The 16,677-nt window shown below is 41.9% G+C and overlaps 1 protein-coding gene across 9 annotated transcripts; it reads left to right on the top strand.

The window, feature by feature from the left end:
- The first annotated feature begins 9,359 nt into the window (after positions 1-9,359).
- On the top strand, positions 9,360-16,202 carry LOC308227238 (uncharacterized protein). 9 transcript variants are annotated; one of them, XM_080629663.1, is made up of 8 exons: positions 9,909-11,066; positions 11,494-11,697; positions 11,787-11,912; positions 12,184-12,309; positions 12,829-12,880; positions 13,007-13,078; positions 13,161-13,353; positions 16,036-16,202. In XM_080629663.1, the coding sequence occupies exons 2-5, from the start codon at positions 11,501-11,503 to the stop codon at positions 12,842-12,844; spliced, it is 465 nt and encodes a 154-aa protein (XP_080485789.1). In that variant the 5' UTR covers positions 9,909-11,066; positions 11,494-11,500; the 3' UTR covers positions 12,845-12,880; positions 13,007-13,078; positions 13,161-13,353; positions 16,036-16,202. The 9 variants fall into 9 exon arrangements, with proteins under 9 accessions (XP_080485790.1, XP_080485786.1, XP_080485782.1 ...); XM_080629662.1 differs by having other exon boundaries at positions 9,911-11,066; positions 12,772-12,880; positions 13,164-13,353; XM_080629661.1 differs by having other exon boundaries at positions 9,911-11,066; positions 12,772-12,880.
- The last annotated feature ends 475 nt before the right edge of the window (positions 16,203-16,677 follow it).

The following is a 16,677-nucleotide window of genomic DNA, read 5'->3' as shown; positions in this document are numbered from 1 at the left end:
TTTACTGATTCTGTCTCATTCCATGTAAAAGCTTAACTTCAGAAGTACACCTTATTTTAGCATATGTGCTTGTCTGGTGAATTCAGCATGAATACTTAGTCTGTAACAGTAATACTGTTATCAGCTATTTATGAGTATTCTGGATTAGAGCTGGACTTCAGACTGTGGTAAGTGGAAGGAGAAAGTTGCTGGGTAGCAGTAGGAAATGGTAATGTTGTTCTCTAGAATGAGTTTACAAATAATGTATTGAATTATGCCAAGGCAGACAAACATCTAGTGCCTTTAAAGCTCCCTTACCTTGGAGGAATGATTGTGGTGGATGGAGCCAGTCTAAAGGGGCTGATAGCCCTATACTATATACACTTACTTAAAACACTGGTGCACAAGGAACAGTAAAGATAATTGTGTATAGTCTGATATTAAGAAACACAGTTGGGGAAAGGATGAAAATTAGCCCAGACATAGAAGAGTTTGTTTTTTGGTTTTTTTGATTTTTTTTTTTTTTATCAATAGGTTATGTAAGTATTAACAGATTTGGCAAACATTTCCATATATTTCTTTAAAGAGTGTTAGTACCCTGGCTTCCACAGAACAGCCTCTAAACCTTCAAGGTTCCTCAAAATAATAACTGGTCCTGAAGGTGATCTAAATGTTTTTAAAGGGATAGTAAGGAGTGGTTACCTGGCCAGAGAAAAAGCAAGAGGAGCTTATGTTCAGTCTGGTGTAGAACGGGGCTGTTGCTGTGTAAACAACCAGCAACAACAGGATGTTAGGAGGGGAGCCAAGGTGTTTGGATGTCTTTAACTACTCTTGAAATGTGGAAAAAATCATTTGTGTCAGCAAAGGAAAGGTAATTTCTATTTGAACTCTGCACAATTTAATCAGTGAGATTATACTTACTCTGAAATCTGCTTTTCTGTGAATAATTAGGTACATAATGTCCAAATTTGCACATTTACAGTACCTGAAAATTAGATTTTCCTTAGTGTAAATGCCTTTTTTTTTTTTTTTTTAAGACTTAATATAAGACAGTGGTAGCATATAATGCAAGACCTAGTAAAACTGTAGTAAGAACTATTCAAGGTCTTGTTTGATTTTTTTTGCATACCTGTGCAATTTAAGAAAATTTTTATAATGCGATACAGTTCAGATCAAGGAAAAGCCATTTGCCGCTCAGCTTCCCAGGTCTCACCCGTTTTGGCCAGCACGCAGCTGTGTTGCGCACTGGCGTTGCAGTTGGTTTGTCGGCGCTCATTATCTAAGCTATCGTGGGAAGCCTGCTCTTTTACGTCGCTGTGAACGAGCTGCGCCGGCGAAGAGCCACTAGGGGGAGGGTAAAAGTACGGGCTGCGTCGCAGGTTCTACCGAGATTTGAACTCGGATCGCTGGATTCAAAGTCCAGAGTGCTAACCATTACACCATAGAACCGGGCGGTGGCACTCGCCTCCGCCAGCCCGGGGAATAACGCCACAGTGAACGAATCCCATCCCCCTCCCGCTTCGGTGGCTGGAATGATGCGCAGGGAATTCAGTGCCACTAAAGTCATAACCTTGCAGAGCTTTCTACAATATCCATTGTCTTCGTGGTATAACAATCGCTAAGATGCAAGGTCAGGCAGCAAACACGAACAGTGGGACAGCATCTTCTTTCAGATATACAAATGGAACCCCCACACGTGCACTGGGGTTCAGCAGAGAGCCTCGTGCTTTTCTAATGCACAAGTTGGAGTTAGAACAAACCACACAGGTTGTTTACGGCATACAGCTAAAATGAATCCCTTACATTTCAGTGTACTATGGCATGTCTGAAGTTTTTCAGATAATAAATGTAAGAATGTCCCATAACCTACCTACAATAAATAGAGCGGGTGGGAAGGGGAAATCGCGAAAACTCTACAGTTTGCTTCTCTTTGCTTTTAAATCCGTTTTTCAGGTAGCACGAGATGTCGGCAACTTACGGTGTTCCAACTGCCCGTGAAAAACACTGTTTTCACTAAACTCATTTTCCGTGACAGTGGCCAGCAAGAAAAACTTCACTCACCCGCAAAAACTACTAGGTTCCACCGAGATTTGAACTCGGATCGCTGGATTCAGAGTCCAGAGTGCTAACCATTACACCATGGAACCGTTGAAACCCACCCCTGGCGCACTGCTTTTGAGGGGATCCCACAAGAAAAACAGGCAGCAATACTCTGTTTCAGAGACATAATTTCTTCTTTGCTTCACTTCTCTTTCGTGCATTCCGCACGTATCAATTCTGTGTAAGAAGGCCACTGTTTATACATTTAGAAGCAGTTTAGCATTAAACCATCACTAAGCTATTTCTCAGATAATTCAATTTAAAGCTCGATTATAGACTTCCAATACTGTGTGCACTGATTCTTACTTCACATTTGTATACTCGTTTTGCTTTCATGCAAATTTGAGTATTTGCTTGCTATATCTGAAAAGAAGCAGGCCTCCTTGTCTCAACTACTGTTTTAGTTTGCCAGATTATTTCCTCTCTTGGTATTAACTGACCAGACTATACAGGTAACAGAATGTTTCCTTTAAACAGACAAGACATGGAAAAGCTATGAACAGATGCAACAAGCTTTTTATACGTAATTAAATACATGAAACTGTTGGAGCACCTCCAGATGAGGACACAAAGATGCTTCAAGGGCTGGAGCACTTCTGCTACGGAGCCAGGCTGAGAGAGCTGGGCTTGTTCAGCCTGGAGAAAAGGCGGCTCCAGGGAGAACTTATCGCAGCTCCAGTGCCTAAAGGGGCCAACAAGAAAGCTGGAAAGGGGCTTTTGACAAAGGCCTGCAGAGACAGGACAAGGGGGAATGGCTTTAAACTGACAGGGGAGTCTGAGATGAGATCCTTGTGAGGGTGCTGAGGCGCTGGCACAGGGTGCCCAGAGAAGCTGTGGCTGCCCCATCCCTGGCAGTGTTCAAGGCCAGGTTGGACACAGGGGCTTGGAGCAAGCTGCTCTAGTGGAATGTGTCCCTGACTGTAGCAGGTGCTTGCAACTGGATGAGCTTTAAGGTCCCTTCCAGCCCAAACAAGCCTGTGATTGTATTAAATCATCAAATATTGCTAGAAGAAAAGGTTGTAATCATATGGTGGTGCATTACGTCTTTCCTTTACTCACACCCACTACATTACATGTCAAGATTTGAGGCCTTCGGTGGCATGGTTTAGTGTGAGGTGTCCCTGCTCATGGCAGAGGGGTTGGAACTGGATGATCTTAAGGTCCTTTCCAACCCTAACTATTCTATGATTCTAAGATGGTTTCAGGAAAAACGATTGTACTCACACCACCAACTCCACTCCCATAAACAAACAAAAATAACAATAAAAAAATAGTGATCACGGACACACCGGTTGCCGAGTTTCACGCAATGGAACCGCTTGTAAAGCAGCGTTCTTGCTCACCATGGATCGCTCCGCCGGGCAAAAACCGAAAATGAACACCAGCTAGCAGAGGATGGTTTCGATCCATCGACCTCTGGGTTATGGGCCCAGCACGCTTCCGCTGCGCCACTCTGCTGCTTACTGGAAGTTTCCCCCGCCTCGTCTTAGAGCGGACTGCCCGCCAGCCGTACAACCACTGAGACGTCTATGCTCCCGCCGCCGCCCGGGCTGCCCCTACCCGGTACAGGTAAGAATGTTCTCCACTAGTGCGGGAGCCCCTGTTAGAGCCCCGGTGTGCTTGAAGAGCTTGAAATAACAACAAATGGTTTAAATGAACTGTAAGTTACCACAGGTGATTGATACTAAACTACTTTAAGTAAGAACTACGATGTATTACAATAGAAAGTTGATATTCAACTAATTTATGAACGACAATATAGTACCACAGAAAGTTGATATTAAACTACTTGTAAGTAGGAGCTAGGATATATTACCACAGAAAGCTCGTATTACACTAATTTAAGTAAAATCAACTATATATTACCACAGAAAAAAAGGTATTAAACTAATATAAGTGAAAACGGCGTTATATTACCACAGAAAATCGATAAGCTAATTTAAGTAAAATTGACGATATTTTATCACAGAAAATACCAATATTGCTAACTGTAAAGAACTGACCACCTCCACCTTTAGTGTCCTCCGAACGTTACTGCTAACGTACAGCTTCCCCGGTCCGCCACCCTCTGCGGGTGCGGGTGCCGCCCCTCCCCAGTGTGCTTTGCGCTTATTTGCATAGAGCACGGCACTGAACACCCACCGTTTCCCGCGCCCACCGTTCCCCGCGCAGGCCGAACCCGGGCGCGGCTCCGCCGGCGGTGGGTACGGAGCGTGCTCGGCGCGGCACTAACTGCTGCGCCACGCCCGAGCTCACCCTGTCCTTGCGGAGCCCTAATTACACGGCTACAAATAGCTGAGGGGAAGAACACCAGATCGTGCTCGCTTCGGCAGCACATATACTAAAATTGGAACGATACAGAGAAGATTAGCATGGCCCCTGCGCAAGGATGACACGCAAATTCGTGAAGCGTTCCATATTTTTCCCCCCCCAATCTCTAGCCCACCGCCCTGCCCAGAAACTCAGCTAGGTCCTGAGCCCCTGCAGATATGGCCACAGTGTACAGGAACAGCCTCCAGTTACCACATTTTCATTCACACTTCTTCCTTCCCAAGGAGCCCCTGACCTCAAAGGCACAAGGATGGGAACTGATGCCTGAATGTCCCTGTGAGGAAATCTTACCTGGCTCAGGCTCCTCCTGCACTGTGTGGGGCTGGTTCTCCTCAGGCCGAGATCCAGAGGCTCAGGGTTATACACAACAACCTGGGTCCACACATTTTCCTTAGCACTTGCACTAATACTGCTTATCCGATTCACTGCTGTTGCTGCAGAAAAAAATTACTTGCAAAATCAAAAAGTCTGTCATGAGGTTTATGGCCCTCCAGGCACTTGCCTGAGGACTCACATCACAGTGTCAGTTTGTTTTATCCGCTTTATCAAGTTTTGTTTCCCACATTTCATCTGCTCTCCTCAGCAACTCATTTTCTTTGGACACAGTGTGTGCTCTAGCACTGGAAAGGCTCTCCTGATCACAGTTTATCACGCGTTTAAGTAAGGAGTATGTTCTATTTCACACTCTTGTCATTACAGTCCTTCACCTGATTCGGATCTGACTCAGCCCATGCTGTCAATGAAGAAAACCATGTTGCTTCCCACATCAACTCCGCACACATGCTCCGCTTTATTTCTCACAGTGCTTTATCGTCAACAATTGAAGGCCTCTTCCCAGCTGCCACACTGAGCGAATTGGGGCACAGAGTAGGAAGGCACATCCCTACTGCCGAGTTATCTCGGCAAAACTCACGTGCGTCGCTTCTGCCCTGCCTGCTCTTCCCCTGCTCCATTCGGAGGGAGAGCCCTGTGGGCAAGACCCGCTTCGAGTCAGCGAACGGCGGCTCCCGCCTCAAGCGGCGGGTGGCGGCACAGGCGTTGTGCCGGCTCTGGGGTCCCGTGGCGGGGAGCGGCTCCGTGAGCGCGGGAAGCGCCGGCCCTGAGGTGGGTGGTATGGCGGCCGGTGGTACCGTCGCGTCCTCTCCCATCCCTGGCCCTAGGAGTCGGCCCGAGCTTTCCAAACCACTTCAACATGGTGTCGGCGGGGGCCGCAGGGAGCAGGCCCCGGTGCGAGGCTGTTGCCCCTGGGGCTTGCAGAGGCTTCACTGGTGAAGCTGTGGCCTCCTCCAGCTCCACTGTGTGTCCATGTGAGGATTTTCTCCTCAAAGTGCTTTTATTTGCATGCAGGTCTTCTTAAGGAAAGCAGACTGTCTTTCTAGCATAAATTTTTCATCAGAACCTTGTGGTAGTTCAGTGTAGTTAACCAAGTAATCACCACTCATGTTTTGATGTGAGCGGGATTCTGTTCCATTAAGCCAGTGGTGTGAGCATTAAGACGTGAATAACATGTTAGTGCAGTAAATACTACACATTCAGTTAGAACTGTTACAAAACCAGCAAAATGTGTACTTGCAGGTAGAGGAATGGACGATGCTTGTCCTGACAGATGATTTGTTGGACTCGGATCACTCTGACCCTGCACTGGGGCTCTGGCAGTTCCCCACTATCCTGACCAGAGCTGCCTCAGAGCCATCTGTCACTGGATCAGAAATGCTCTTCAGCTGCAGCCTCCCAGGGAGAATAGGGACTCACAAGGAGCTGCGCTGCAGGTGTTGCTGCCTCTCAAGGAGCTCATGTGTTCTGAGTTTTCCTAGAGAAAAACAGCAGTCCTGAGTATTACTTAGATGGCTTCCATAATGAAGTACTTTCTATTGCTGAAGAATACTGAAAGTAGCTGAAATTCTTGCTTGTTTGCAGGGTGGTAATTTATCACCTTTCTCCACACCACAGTATCTCACTCTTGTGGCATTCAGTACTGGCTACCAAGAGAACAAGGAAAGATTGGGCCAGATTGGATGGAGCCTTGGGTGACATGGTTTAGTGTGTGGTGTCCCTGCCCATGGCAGGGGGGTTGGAACTGCACGATTTTAAGGTCCTTTCCAACCCAAACCAGTCTGTGATTCTATAAAATGGCAGTACTGAAGGCAGAGGGTACAACCTAAAGGTATTGGAGGCCAAACCCCTCAACTTTATTTAGAGGGTGTGCATAGCAAAGCATTGAATCAATATGGACTGTTTCTCTTAAAGATCTAAAATTACTGTAAGGAAAACAAGAATTGTTTTTAGAAGGCCTTTTATGAACAAGTAGTGCTTTTTTGGCTTTGGCATATAGGAATTTTGTTCCTGTCCAGTCTGAATTCTGTGATGGGGTAGTGAAGCTAAGCAAGGTAGATGTTTTTTGGGAGAAAAAGCAGGACAGATGCAGATGGTGATGGGAAGAAAGTAAAAATAGGAAGCATGAAAAAAATATACTGTCAGATGTGGTGTATGGAGACACGAGCTCTGAGAAGGGAGGTACAGAATCATTTATTAAGCATACAATGCATGATTATATACTTTGAGTATGCCGTAGGTGTTTGCCACACATAACCTACCAAAACCCAACACACACATTCCACCCCAAAGGTTGCCCAATCATATTTTCAACTATCATTTTCTTGTCCTTGTATCTAACTAACATTTGCTTCAGATTAGTGAACTACACTATCATTTGAGAAACCATCGTTCTTGCACAGGATACATTGTTTTATGTTTAAACTGTGGTTAATCACAAGATATCACATGTTCTCATGACATCCCATTTGAAACAGTACTTGGAGAGGAACATTAGCTGTTTGTTCTCTTCAGCCTGCTCACACCAGCATTTTGTGATCTGTTGAGCACACTCAGCTGTGCCATGTTTTTAAGGTTGTCCTCCACAGTTAGAGATGCTGTTTTTCTCTAGTTAAAATGCAGTAGCTTATTGGTTTGATGACTCTGCTTGTTTAACTGTTCCTCCCAACTTGGTTTTTACTTCATGTTTTCTGCATGAAAGTGTTTTATTGCATGTTAGGTACTACACAGCATAATTTAACTGCTTTTAAATATAAGAATATGTTATTTTTCTAGATATGATAATAACTTAGACAAAAGACTGAAGATACAAAGCTTGTGTGAAAGAATTTAAACGTGATGAATCACTCTCAGCAGTGATTAATAAAGGTAAGAAACTCTACTTTTGTGTTACTTAGTTTACACAGATCAAGATGCAATGAGAATTCAGGTCTTGCTAGATTTCTGTACAGCTAATTTTTCTTAAAATCTCTTAGAATATAGTAGTTCCTGTCTTGTTTCATGAAGCCCCGAAGGACTGAAAGCTCAACTTTGAAAACGAGCATGTTTTGTGAAAGTCTACACCTTAAAGCTTCATGTCAGTCGATCTTTTGCATACTGTTCTTCATAAATTGAGTTGTTCTGAAAGCATTAAGGATTTGAACGCAAGCAGAGACTTGCTGCTACGAGTTGTATGGTGATAAACCTGGTGGTTTTCAACTTTTTTCTTAGTTCTCTTTATTAAATTGTTGTAATTGATTCTGTTTCAGGTTAGAAGAGAAACAGACTGATTAAGGCTATTGATGATGAGAGAGTTGGTCTTTGTGAAGAGCTAATTCATACCAGTGCTGTATTTTTTCATGTGGTATCAGTATTGCACTGGAACATGGAAATACTTTGTGTTAGTGTCATAAATCACTTTTTGTCTAGGAATAACACTTGTAACAAAGAGCAAACGGAAGAACCACTGCAGCAGGATATTACAAAGCCCAATCTAGAAAGATTCAGTTCATGGAGTATAGATCTTTCCATGCCATCTTAACATAATGGTTTGGATTGACCCTCTTTGTCTTCAGAGTCCTTTAATCGATAACTGGAGAATATACCAGATGAAGGATCAGCATCCCGATGCTTTCTGGAAACTTATCTAGATAAACCTGGTCTCTGTATGGTTTTAATTCTATTACATAGATAAATTACTATATGAAGTTTACACTGGTATTTCCAGGGAGCAGTTTCTCAATCCCATCTCACAAATATACATAAACCATGAAATAAATAGAGTATTTAAACATACTGTTGGGTTTACTGATTGCTCTTGTAGCAGCATAGGGCATTTTATATCCAAAATCACATGCTTCAGGAGACAGTAAGGTATGTTACTGCTATGCTTACATTTGGAAGCTATATGTACAGGAGCTCAGAGATAAGATGTTTGCTCTGGAAACTAATGAAACATAGTGAAATATTTATTAGTGGAAAGGTGATAGTGTACCTGGGATTTTCAGTGAGAACTTGATGGTAAGAGGAGACGAGTGAGTTAAAGTAATGTAGAGAGTGCTATGAACTATATAAACCTCTGGATTCTTTCCTGTGCAGCTGCAGTGGCTGTTTGGGAGGAGGCAGAGTGCTGCACCTGGCGTCCTCAGTTACATTTCTTTGCATTTGCTGGGGAGGAAAATGAACCTTAACCTTTGCTGAGCCTGGGGTATGGGGCTTTGAAATTTCATTCCTAAGTGGCAGCTGCTGCTGCTGCTGTATAACATACACTCCATTGTACCAGGAACGCATGTTTATTAAAGAACTCGTGTGAAACAGTTCAGGAGCAAAATATTAACCTCACTGGCATGGACATCCAAGTCATCAACATTAATATAAATATTGTTGGAGTTAAAAGCATGCCCTTGGTATGTCTGCCACACAGCCAGAATTAGCTAAAGCTGGAGAAATTAACACTGGCTCATAGACCTCCTTAAAACCCCACAAACATGGCAAGATACTTAAAAGCTTTGGGTTTTTTTTTCTTATCTATTAAGTCATCATTGGGAACACAGCCATACATCTTAATTTTTTTAATGCTATTTTTAATTTTGCTACTATGCATGACAGCAGGAGCTTGTTTAATGTACTGAAAAGGCAAGTGGCTGCATATTTGCTTTTGTTTCAAAGTCACTTGGTGGAAGTAAATGTTGTTAGTAATCCCTTGTTTCTCCCAGGAGCTCTGTAATTTCAGGATAACCAGGAATCTGTAAGCACACAACAGCTTTTACTGATTAACATGGTTAACAAGTTACTTGGAATGTGAATGTGTTTATATAGGCTACACTTGTGAAGGCCATCATAAGAAATAAGTACAAAAAGCTTCTTAAGCAGTAATATTGAGTTGGAAACAGTATCACCAATCATCTGTTTTGCAGAAATAATGGTGATAGAGGAGGAATTCTCTCATATTTAGGAAAAGGTTAAAATGCAAGGGATTATCCTTAGATACAAGTACCACTGAGGATTTGTGCTATTTTGAGAGAACCTATAATTATGCTAAGATAATTCTTCTTTGCTTCTTTTTTTCTTCCTCCTCTATTAACTCACACACTAAAATGTGTCATGAAAATCTGCTCGTGTACTGTTGTAAATGATGACATAGTGAAACGGATTTCAGGATGTGATGGCTTTTTTCTTCAGTTTATTTTCAAGTTGTGTAAAAATTGGACAAAACTCAAACAAAATATTTTTGTTTTGGTTATTCAGCTGATACAGCAGCTGCAAATAAATGTTTCTATGAGCCTTCAGTCAGTTCTTGAGGTAACTTGTTTGACTCATTACTATGAGTCTACCAGCATTGACAGTAGGAATAATAATAAATTGGCAGGCATGATTGTCCCTCTCTTTGGTTAAAATTACCTGTAAGTACTGCTGGCTAACTTGGTCTGTGGATTTAGTGATTTTAAAATGCAGTGTATGTAAGTAAAAGTGTGTGGAGGTGCCAGGAAACTGGTAGAACATGTGCTGTGCTTGGCTGTGGTTGGAATAGTTTGTGACAGCGTGGATTTTGAGTTTAGATGCATTTTCTTATCCCTGGTGTCACTGATTTAGTATTTCCCGTTCAACAAGCAAGTCAAATGTCACATACTTTCTGCTCCTTAGAGGATGTGTCTGATTTTGTCTCTTAATCTGCCCTTTCAGGAGGTAAAATAATAATACCCTATGCAGTATTATACTGTATTATTATAAAGGATTTTTGCAATTTGTACTGGGAACATTGCTTGGAAAACCTGTTTTCTATCGTTTGTACCACATTTACTGAAGTTATTTATTAAATGAGTATTTAAAGATCTATTCTGTTACCTGCTCCCTCTTTGCACCAGTAACTTGCAGATGCTAGTTTTTATCTCAGGATCACTCAGTGCTTTCACTGTGACTGTCGTTAACTGCACGTTTTAATGTTTAAAAAAGGCTTTAAATCCGTTTCCTTAAAACTGGTACTCGACCTCTACAAGCACTCTTGCACCGCACCGCGGAAAGCAGCGCTGTCCGAGGCCTTTTCTCGCAGGGACAGCACACGCACGACACCGGTAACCTCCTCTGGAGGCACCTGGATTAACCCGGGAGCAACCCACCGGTGCCTGGCGGGGGCTGACCCTCGCCTCCCGTCCCGCTCCGGGAGCAACCGCTCGGTTCCCGCCAAGCTCCGCTGCGACCGGCTCCAGCAGCCGCGGAACGGCGGACGGTGTACGCCGCTCTCACGTGAACCCCGCGTCATCAACGCGCGCCGCTGATCACGTGCCTCTTGTTTATGTCAGTCGCTGCTGTCGCAGTCGGTGGGGTTGTGTTTATGTCTGTGGTGGGTGAGTGACTGACCCTTTCTAGCGGCTTCCGCTGGCGGGGAGTAAGGAGGCGGCGAGTCGCTGCCATGGAACCGGAGAGGCTGGAGGCTTGGGACGAGGCAGGGAGTGGGTATTCCCTTACGGGCGGCCTTAAGTGGAGTTGTCCCGGGGCCCGTCGTAGTGGCCTGGCTGGAAACGGCCGCGTTCCTCGGAGAGACCGGGTGGGCGTGTGCCGCCGCGCCTTTCTTCCCCGTGAGGGGCTGCTCGCCATGGTGGCCGTGTCTGCTGAGAGCCGTGCTCGTTTGTAGTGGTTTATGTGCTTAACTTCATAGGAGTGGAAGTGTTACGGTGGTTGTCTATCAGTTTGCGCTACAATGACTCAGAACACCGAGGTACAATCTGTTAGTTCGAGCTCTCTCCCACTGAACAGTCTTCCCTTTATGTCTAGGCTCACAATGGCGTTACCACCAAAGAGATGTGGAAGGCCCCCGGTGCTGTCTTTTTTGGAAAAGAAAAAGAGAAAGCAAAGTCTTGATAGAAGAAGGGGAAAAACAAGGATTTATGTGGGAAATCATATTGACCGATGGTTGGCACTTAAGGAAAAGTTGGATTTCAGAAATGATGCAGAAGTTGCAGGGTTTTTACTGGACTTGTAAGTAGACTGTCCCGATATTCCTCTGTTTATTTAATACCAAGTAAATAATTTTTGTCATTAATACCAACTGCTTATTTTCTTTCTAGGTATGACAGCTGTGACCCATTGTCAAAAGCTCCAATCTGTTCCCTCTTTCAGGGTGTGAGAAGAATTACTGTGAAAGAAGAAAAAGCATTGCCAGGCAGAGCTTCTTTAACAGCAGCTGATGGAATGTTAGTAGTATACTCTTTATACGTATGAAGGGTGGATGACATATTTTTCATGATAGTACTTGAAAAATGTAGTGGAATTTATGTAAGAAAGAGGAAAGTGTGCAGCTAATTTTACTAAAATGGAAGATGTTTTTATATCCTTTGTAGAACAGCTTATGTATGCCTTTTGTTGTTTGTATTGTTGAGCACATAATACCAGTCTAGACAAAACAGAAACAAACTTTTTTTGCAGAAAAAATGTTTCAGTTAACAGCTTGGGTTGTATTTGCAGGTATGGCAATGATGATCAGTTGTCTGAAGAATCTGCTTGTTCTGGACTTGAAGATGTGAGAATTGTAACTGTGAAAGAAGAGGGGGAGATGCTGCTTGACTGCTCATCCACAGAGACGAATGACACGTTAGTGATGCTATGAGGTTTTCTGCATGTTTTGCATAGGAAAATATTTTGCATTGGTTTTATTACCACAATTAATTTTGTTCATTAGAAACTCTTGTCATTCATGCTCTGATTTATTAGCTAAAACCATCTTTGTACATAATGGTTGGTCCAGTCCTTTTGAGGCAAGAACCTAAGAGAGACTTTGGAGAAGTTGTAAAGCTTTTAAGAGTACACACAGCAAAGCTGCTTATTCAGTGACTGACTGCCTTAATTGCATAAAAGATTCATGACTGGGACAGGACAAGAAAATAGCCAGTATTTTACATGTATCTTAGTCGCTTGAGTAAGCTGCTAGGTTTTTACAGTAGTAAAGTCTCCAGGCAAGTGCAATTGTGTGTGCTTTAACTTTTCTCAAAAATGTTTCATTGTTGGCTGAGTGATGTGACATACAAAGTGACATGTTAACCTATCTAAAACTAGTGCCATCCTCAAGAGGCAAACACACCATCAGTCGACTGCTGATTTCTTTTACTGCAGTGTCATCAGTAACTGAGGCATTCACAGTTGAGATCAGAGGAGCCTCAAATAGGTATGCTTGTCCATTACTCTTTATTTAGGTTTCAATTATCCACAACAGTGTTACTGAATAATTGTAATTTCATCCATGTTTTTAGTTATTTGACCTTTCTTAAAATGTATTTTTCTATGTGTGCAGGGGTCAACTGAGAACCTGGGACATGATGGTGGCATTGCATGGTGTGTTCAAACCCCTCACTAACGTGGTGAAGTATGTAACACATGGAGTGTGTTTGTCTTGTTTTCTCTGTGGTTTTGCCTGTGACTTTCCTAATTCTTACTTTTGATTTTAGTAGGTGAACAAGTTGTGGTTCTGAAAGCAGTTCTGTGACACAGAAGAATTTATGAAGCTAGGTCAGGAGAAAATAAAGTGTTGATGAAGCTGGCAAACTCAAGTGCATTCTTCAAAATGCCATTTTTCTCTGGCAATATGATGTTAGCTTGGAGTACAGCAATAACTGAATTCCTGGGACTGATCTGATACAGGTGAGACAGGGTTTGTTCTTAATTGACTGCTTATTTCAGCCTTCTGAGATGTGAGAAATACTGTGGAAAATTTGTCTGGTATAAGGAAAACTTCTGTTTAACCTAAAAGGTAAGATATATGAGGCTTTGTTACAGTCTCATGATATCTATATGAAGATGTTGAATTACACTGAGTATGTAAAATGCTGGACAAATTATCAGGCAAGTATGCAGTCATAATTGTATAATGCTAAGAAACAACAGCTGTCTAAGAAGAGTTTAAAAAATAAGAATAGAGTTTTATGGGACAGACATCCTAGGTCACACTGTGTTATTCTAGGGAATATTTACCTACCAGGAGCTGCTGAATGGCCTCTGTAAGGGTATTGTTTCGTTTCAGTGTCTAAACACTACATCACTGGTGATGTGTCTGGGTTTGGGTTTCATTGACAGTATAGCATTGAGGTAGTTTGATGATGTTATTGAGGGCTTACAACCTGTGGGATATCCATACTGGTAATTTGCCCTAAGTCATGTTGGTAGGTGAACTTGGGCCTTTAGAGTAAGACTAAATTCTGATGCTGACTCGGTGGTTTTAGATGGGTGGCCAAAATTTGTACTTGTTGTAGAAAATAGTGACTTTCCTTTGGAAAGGAACAGTGGTTACGTTAATGTATACTTTTTTTTTTCTTCTTGTTTTTAAAGGTGTGGTACTGGATTTCCTGTTGAAGGGTGGAGATGAAGGCAGGTATTTCCTGCTTTCCAGGCATTTGGGTGTCATGTTTTCCTGTTGCTGTTACTGGTTTTTGCCTTACAGAGTATACTTCTTGTTCTATGCTGCTAGTTTTAGGTTGGCTGAACACTAACTGTAAGGAACTGGAAATATCAGAGACAATGGGGCAAGAACACAAAACTTGCCTGCTTTGTTGGTGGCTTTAATGTTTGATTTCAGTCTTGGTTTTGTACTCTTGCCTTATGATGCTAGCTTTCAGAGATTGCTGTTGTAGAGAATGAAGTTCATGGAGAAACACTAAGAGAGTCAAGCCGCAGGATTTCAGGGTTCTTGCCAGGTGAAATGATATGGGTTTTCTGAGTTCTGGCTGTTGTGAAGAGTAGAAATAACACAGGAAAAAGAGAATGTTCAGAAATCTGATTTAAAGTATTATCGGCAGGGCATAGCCAAAGGAAAGTGTTACTGAGGCGTGTCCAGTTAGGTTCTTGGGTAATCCAGTTCTCTAATGCTGCTTCTGTTGTGAATATCCAACTTTAACATCTAGAATATTAACCAGTCTGGATACAAATGATTTTTCTGGTTTGCATGTAACAAAACAAAATTGTCACAGCGGATAATGAACAATTTATTGGTTTTCCTTTAATGTTTATTGTTTACTCTGACATTAAGATTGGAGAATGATGAACCAAAGTACTTGAACAGGATTTTTTGAGGAAACCTTGGGGAATTTGAGATTCTTCTTCAATATTTGAGTGATAGCGATTCAAAACTTTCCTTTGCCTATTCTTTTATTGATGAGACAGATTCTCATGGTAGAACTGACTGTCCTAGGACCTGATTCTGAGAAGTATGTAAGAAAAGAAATGGAATACGAATACAAAATAAATGCTTGAAAGTGTCACAGCAGTTTGGTGAGGAAGACTGAAACCTGTAGGATGAGTTGGTGTCAGTCAGTAGTAACTGATAAGTTGGGAAGACCTGACTTTGAGGGCAGGCTTCAGCTTCAGTTCCTGTCTCTCCTAAAATGGTAGTGGCAATTCCTTTCATAATGATCTTTTGCTGAATGGCTTTCCTCAGAATCGTGGGATCTGGCATGGGTCTGTGTTGCAGAATTTCTCTTTATCTGAAGTAACCTGTTGTCTGAAAAGTTGCATGGTTACTGTTCAGACAAAGCACTTGTAAAGTGTTAATTCCTTACCTCAAAAAGAAACTAAACAATCATGAGGAAGAGTCTAGCAAGCTGTTAATGCTGAATACTTAGCATGACACCAGTGTGAGCAGCTGAGGACTTTCTTAGCAAGCAGGAAAGAAAAACTTAAGTTACATTTCAAAGAAAGAGGGGAAAAAAAACCCCAAACCAAACCCACGTGATTAAAATAACCTGCTTAGTAGGGCAGTTTCCTGTGCTCTACCAACAAATTCATTTTTGATGCTTTGAGTAGTCTGCATTCAGACTCTCCAAGTTGGCCAAAGTATAAAATAACGGTTCTTAATTGAACTAAAAGGTTCTGCATGTACTGATTTTGGTTTTAGTGTTCATAGGTAGTTTTTAATTTTAAAAAAAACCCAAACCAACAACCAACCAAACACCCCACCCCCCAAACCACAGCCTGTGATTATTTCACTAATGTAACTTGAAAGCGAATGTGTAATCTAGCTCTTCCTTACAGAAAATTAAGATTGAGTGGTTAATGTGCCAGTTAATTTGCTGTAATGCTAAGTGTTGATCTGTGTTTCACTATAGTAAAATCTGTGTCTATATGTCATAAAAACATGTTGGTCTGATTACAGGTATTGCACATGCAAAACACTAACAGAATTATTGTAATATTTTCCATTATTTTAAAGTTAGAATATTCTATGAGGGGAATGTACTTGCCTAGACAGACACTGTGAAACAATGCAAACATATTTCCTACTTAGATATTTGAATGGCATATTGTAACTGTTGTCATTATGTTACTTTCCAGGGTGAGCAGCAAGAAGAAAATCAAGCTCTTGCATAAGAATACTGGGGCAGTTTTGGTCCATTTTGATTTTGCTGTGAGGGTATTGTGAACTGTAAAGGATTACTGTAAGTTGTAGTATGAAATCCCATGTTACTTGTTGAATAGCACATTAAACTTAATTACCTAAAGTTTTATTGTGTTATGCTAGCATTAATAAAGTGTGTGGAGTGGATTATTTTATTGCGAGAGTCTGTACGTAGATCTCTGAAGGGCAGCAAGAAACAGCAAGCCAAAATGCTGGTAGGTATTCTCAAGCTTATTCAGAATTTATTAATTTCCTGTAGGTTTTGTTAATGAAAAGGTTGCTTCCATTTTATTTAAAGTTCATAGGGTTAAAACAGGAGCAACATTCTGGTAGCAGTTGAAGCATCAAGCATGCTTCCATCCCAAATGTGTTTCTTGGAATGCTTTTTTTAGGGAGCAAATTTAATGTCTCCCACATCCTGGAAGGTATTCTTGCAGTTTATTGGTGCACTTAAAAATGATGGGTAAAAATACCGAACTACATAGTGTGTTGTGTTAGTGCCTTCTGAAAAATGAGTACTCAATATCAGCTACTACTTCAGTTATCTAAATATATTTCATTATTGACCAATTTGATCT

The sequence above is a fragment of the Psittacula echo genome, assembly GCF_963264785.1.
Source record: "Psittacula echo genome assembly, chromosome: 14".
Classification (NCBI taxonomy): domain Eukaryota; kingdom Metazoa; phylum Chordata; class Aves; order Psittaciformes; family Psittacidae; genus Psittacula; species Psittacula echo.
This window is presented reverse-complemented; position numbering and strand designations above follow the sequence as displayed.

Coding starts and splice junctions, on each gene's coding strand:
- LOC308227238 (XM_080629656.1), top strand. CDS start 11,501: ATGGCGTTACCACCAAAGAGATGTGGAAGGCCCCCGGTGCTGTCTTTT. Junction 11,698..11,786: donor GCAGGGTTTTTACTGGACTT/GTAAGTAGACTG, acceptor TTTTCTTTCTAG/GTATGACAGCTGTGACCCAT. Junction 12,310..13,006: donor TCCACAGAGACGAATGACAC/GTTAGTGATGCT, acceptor CTATGTGTGCAG/GGGTCAACTGAGAACCTGGG.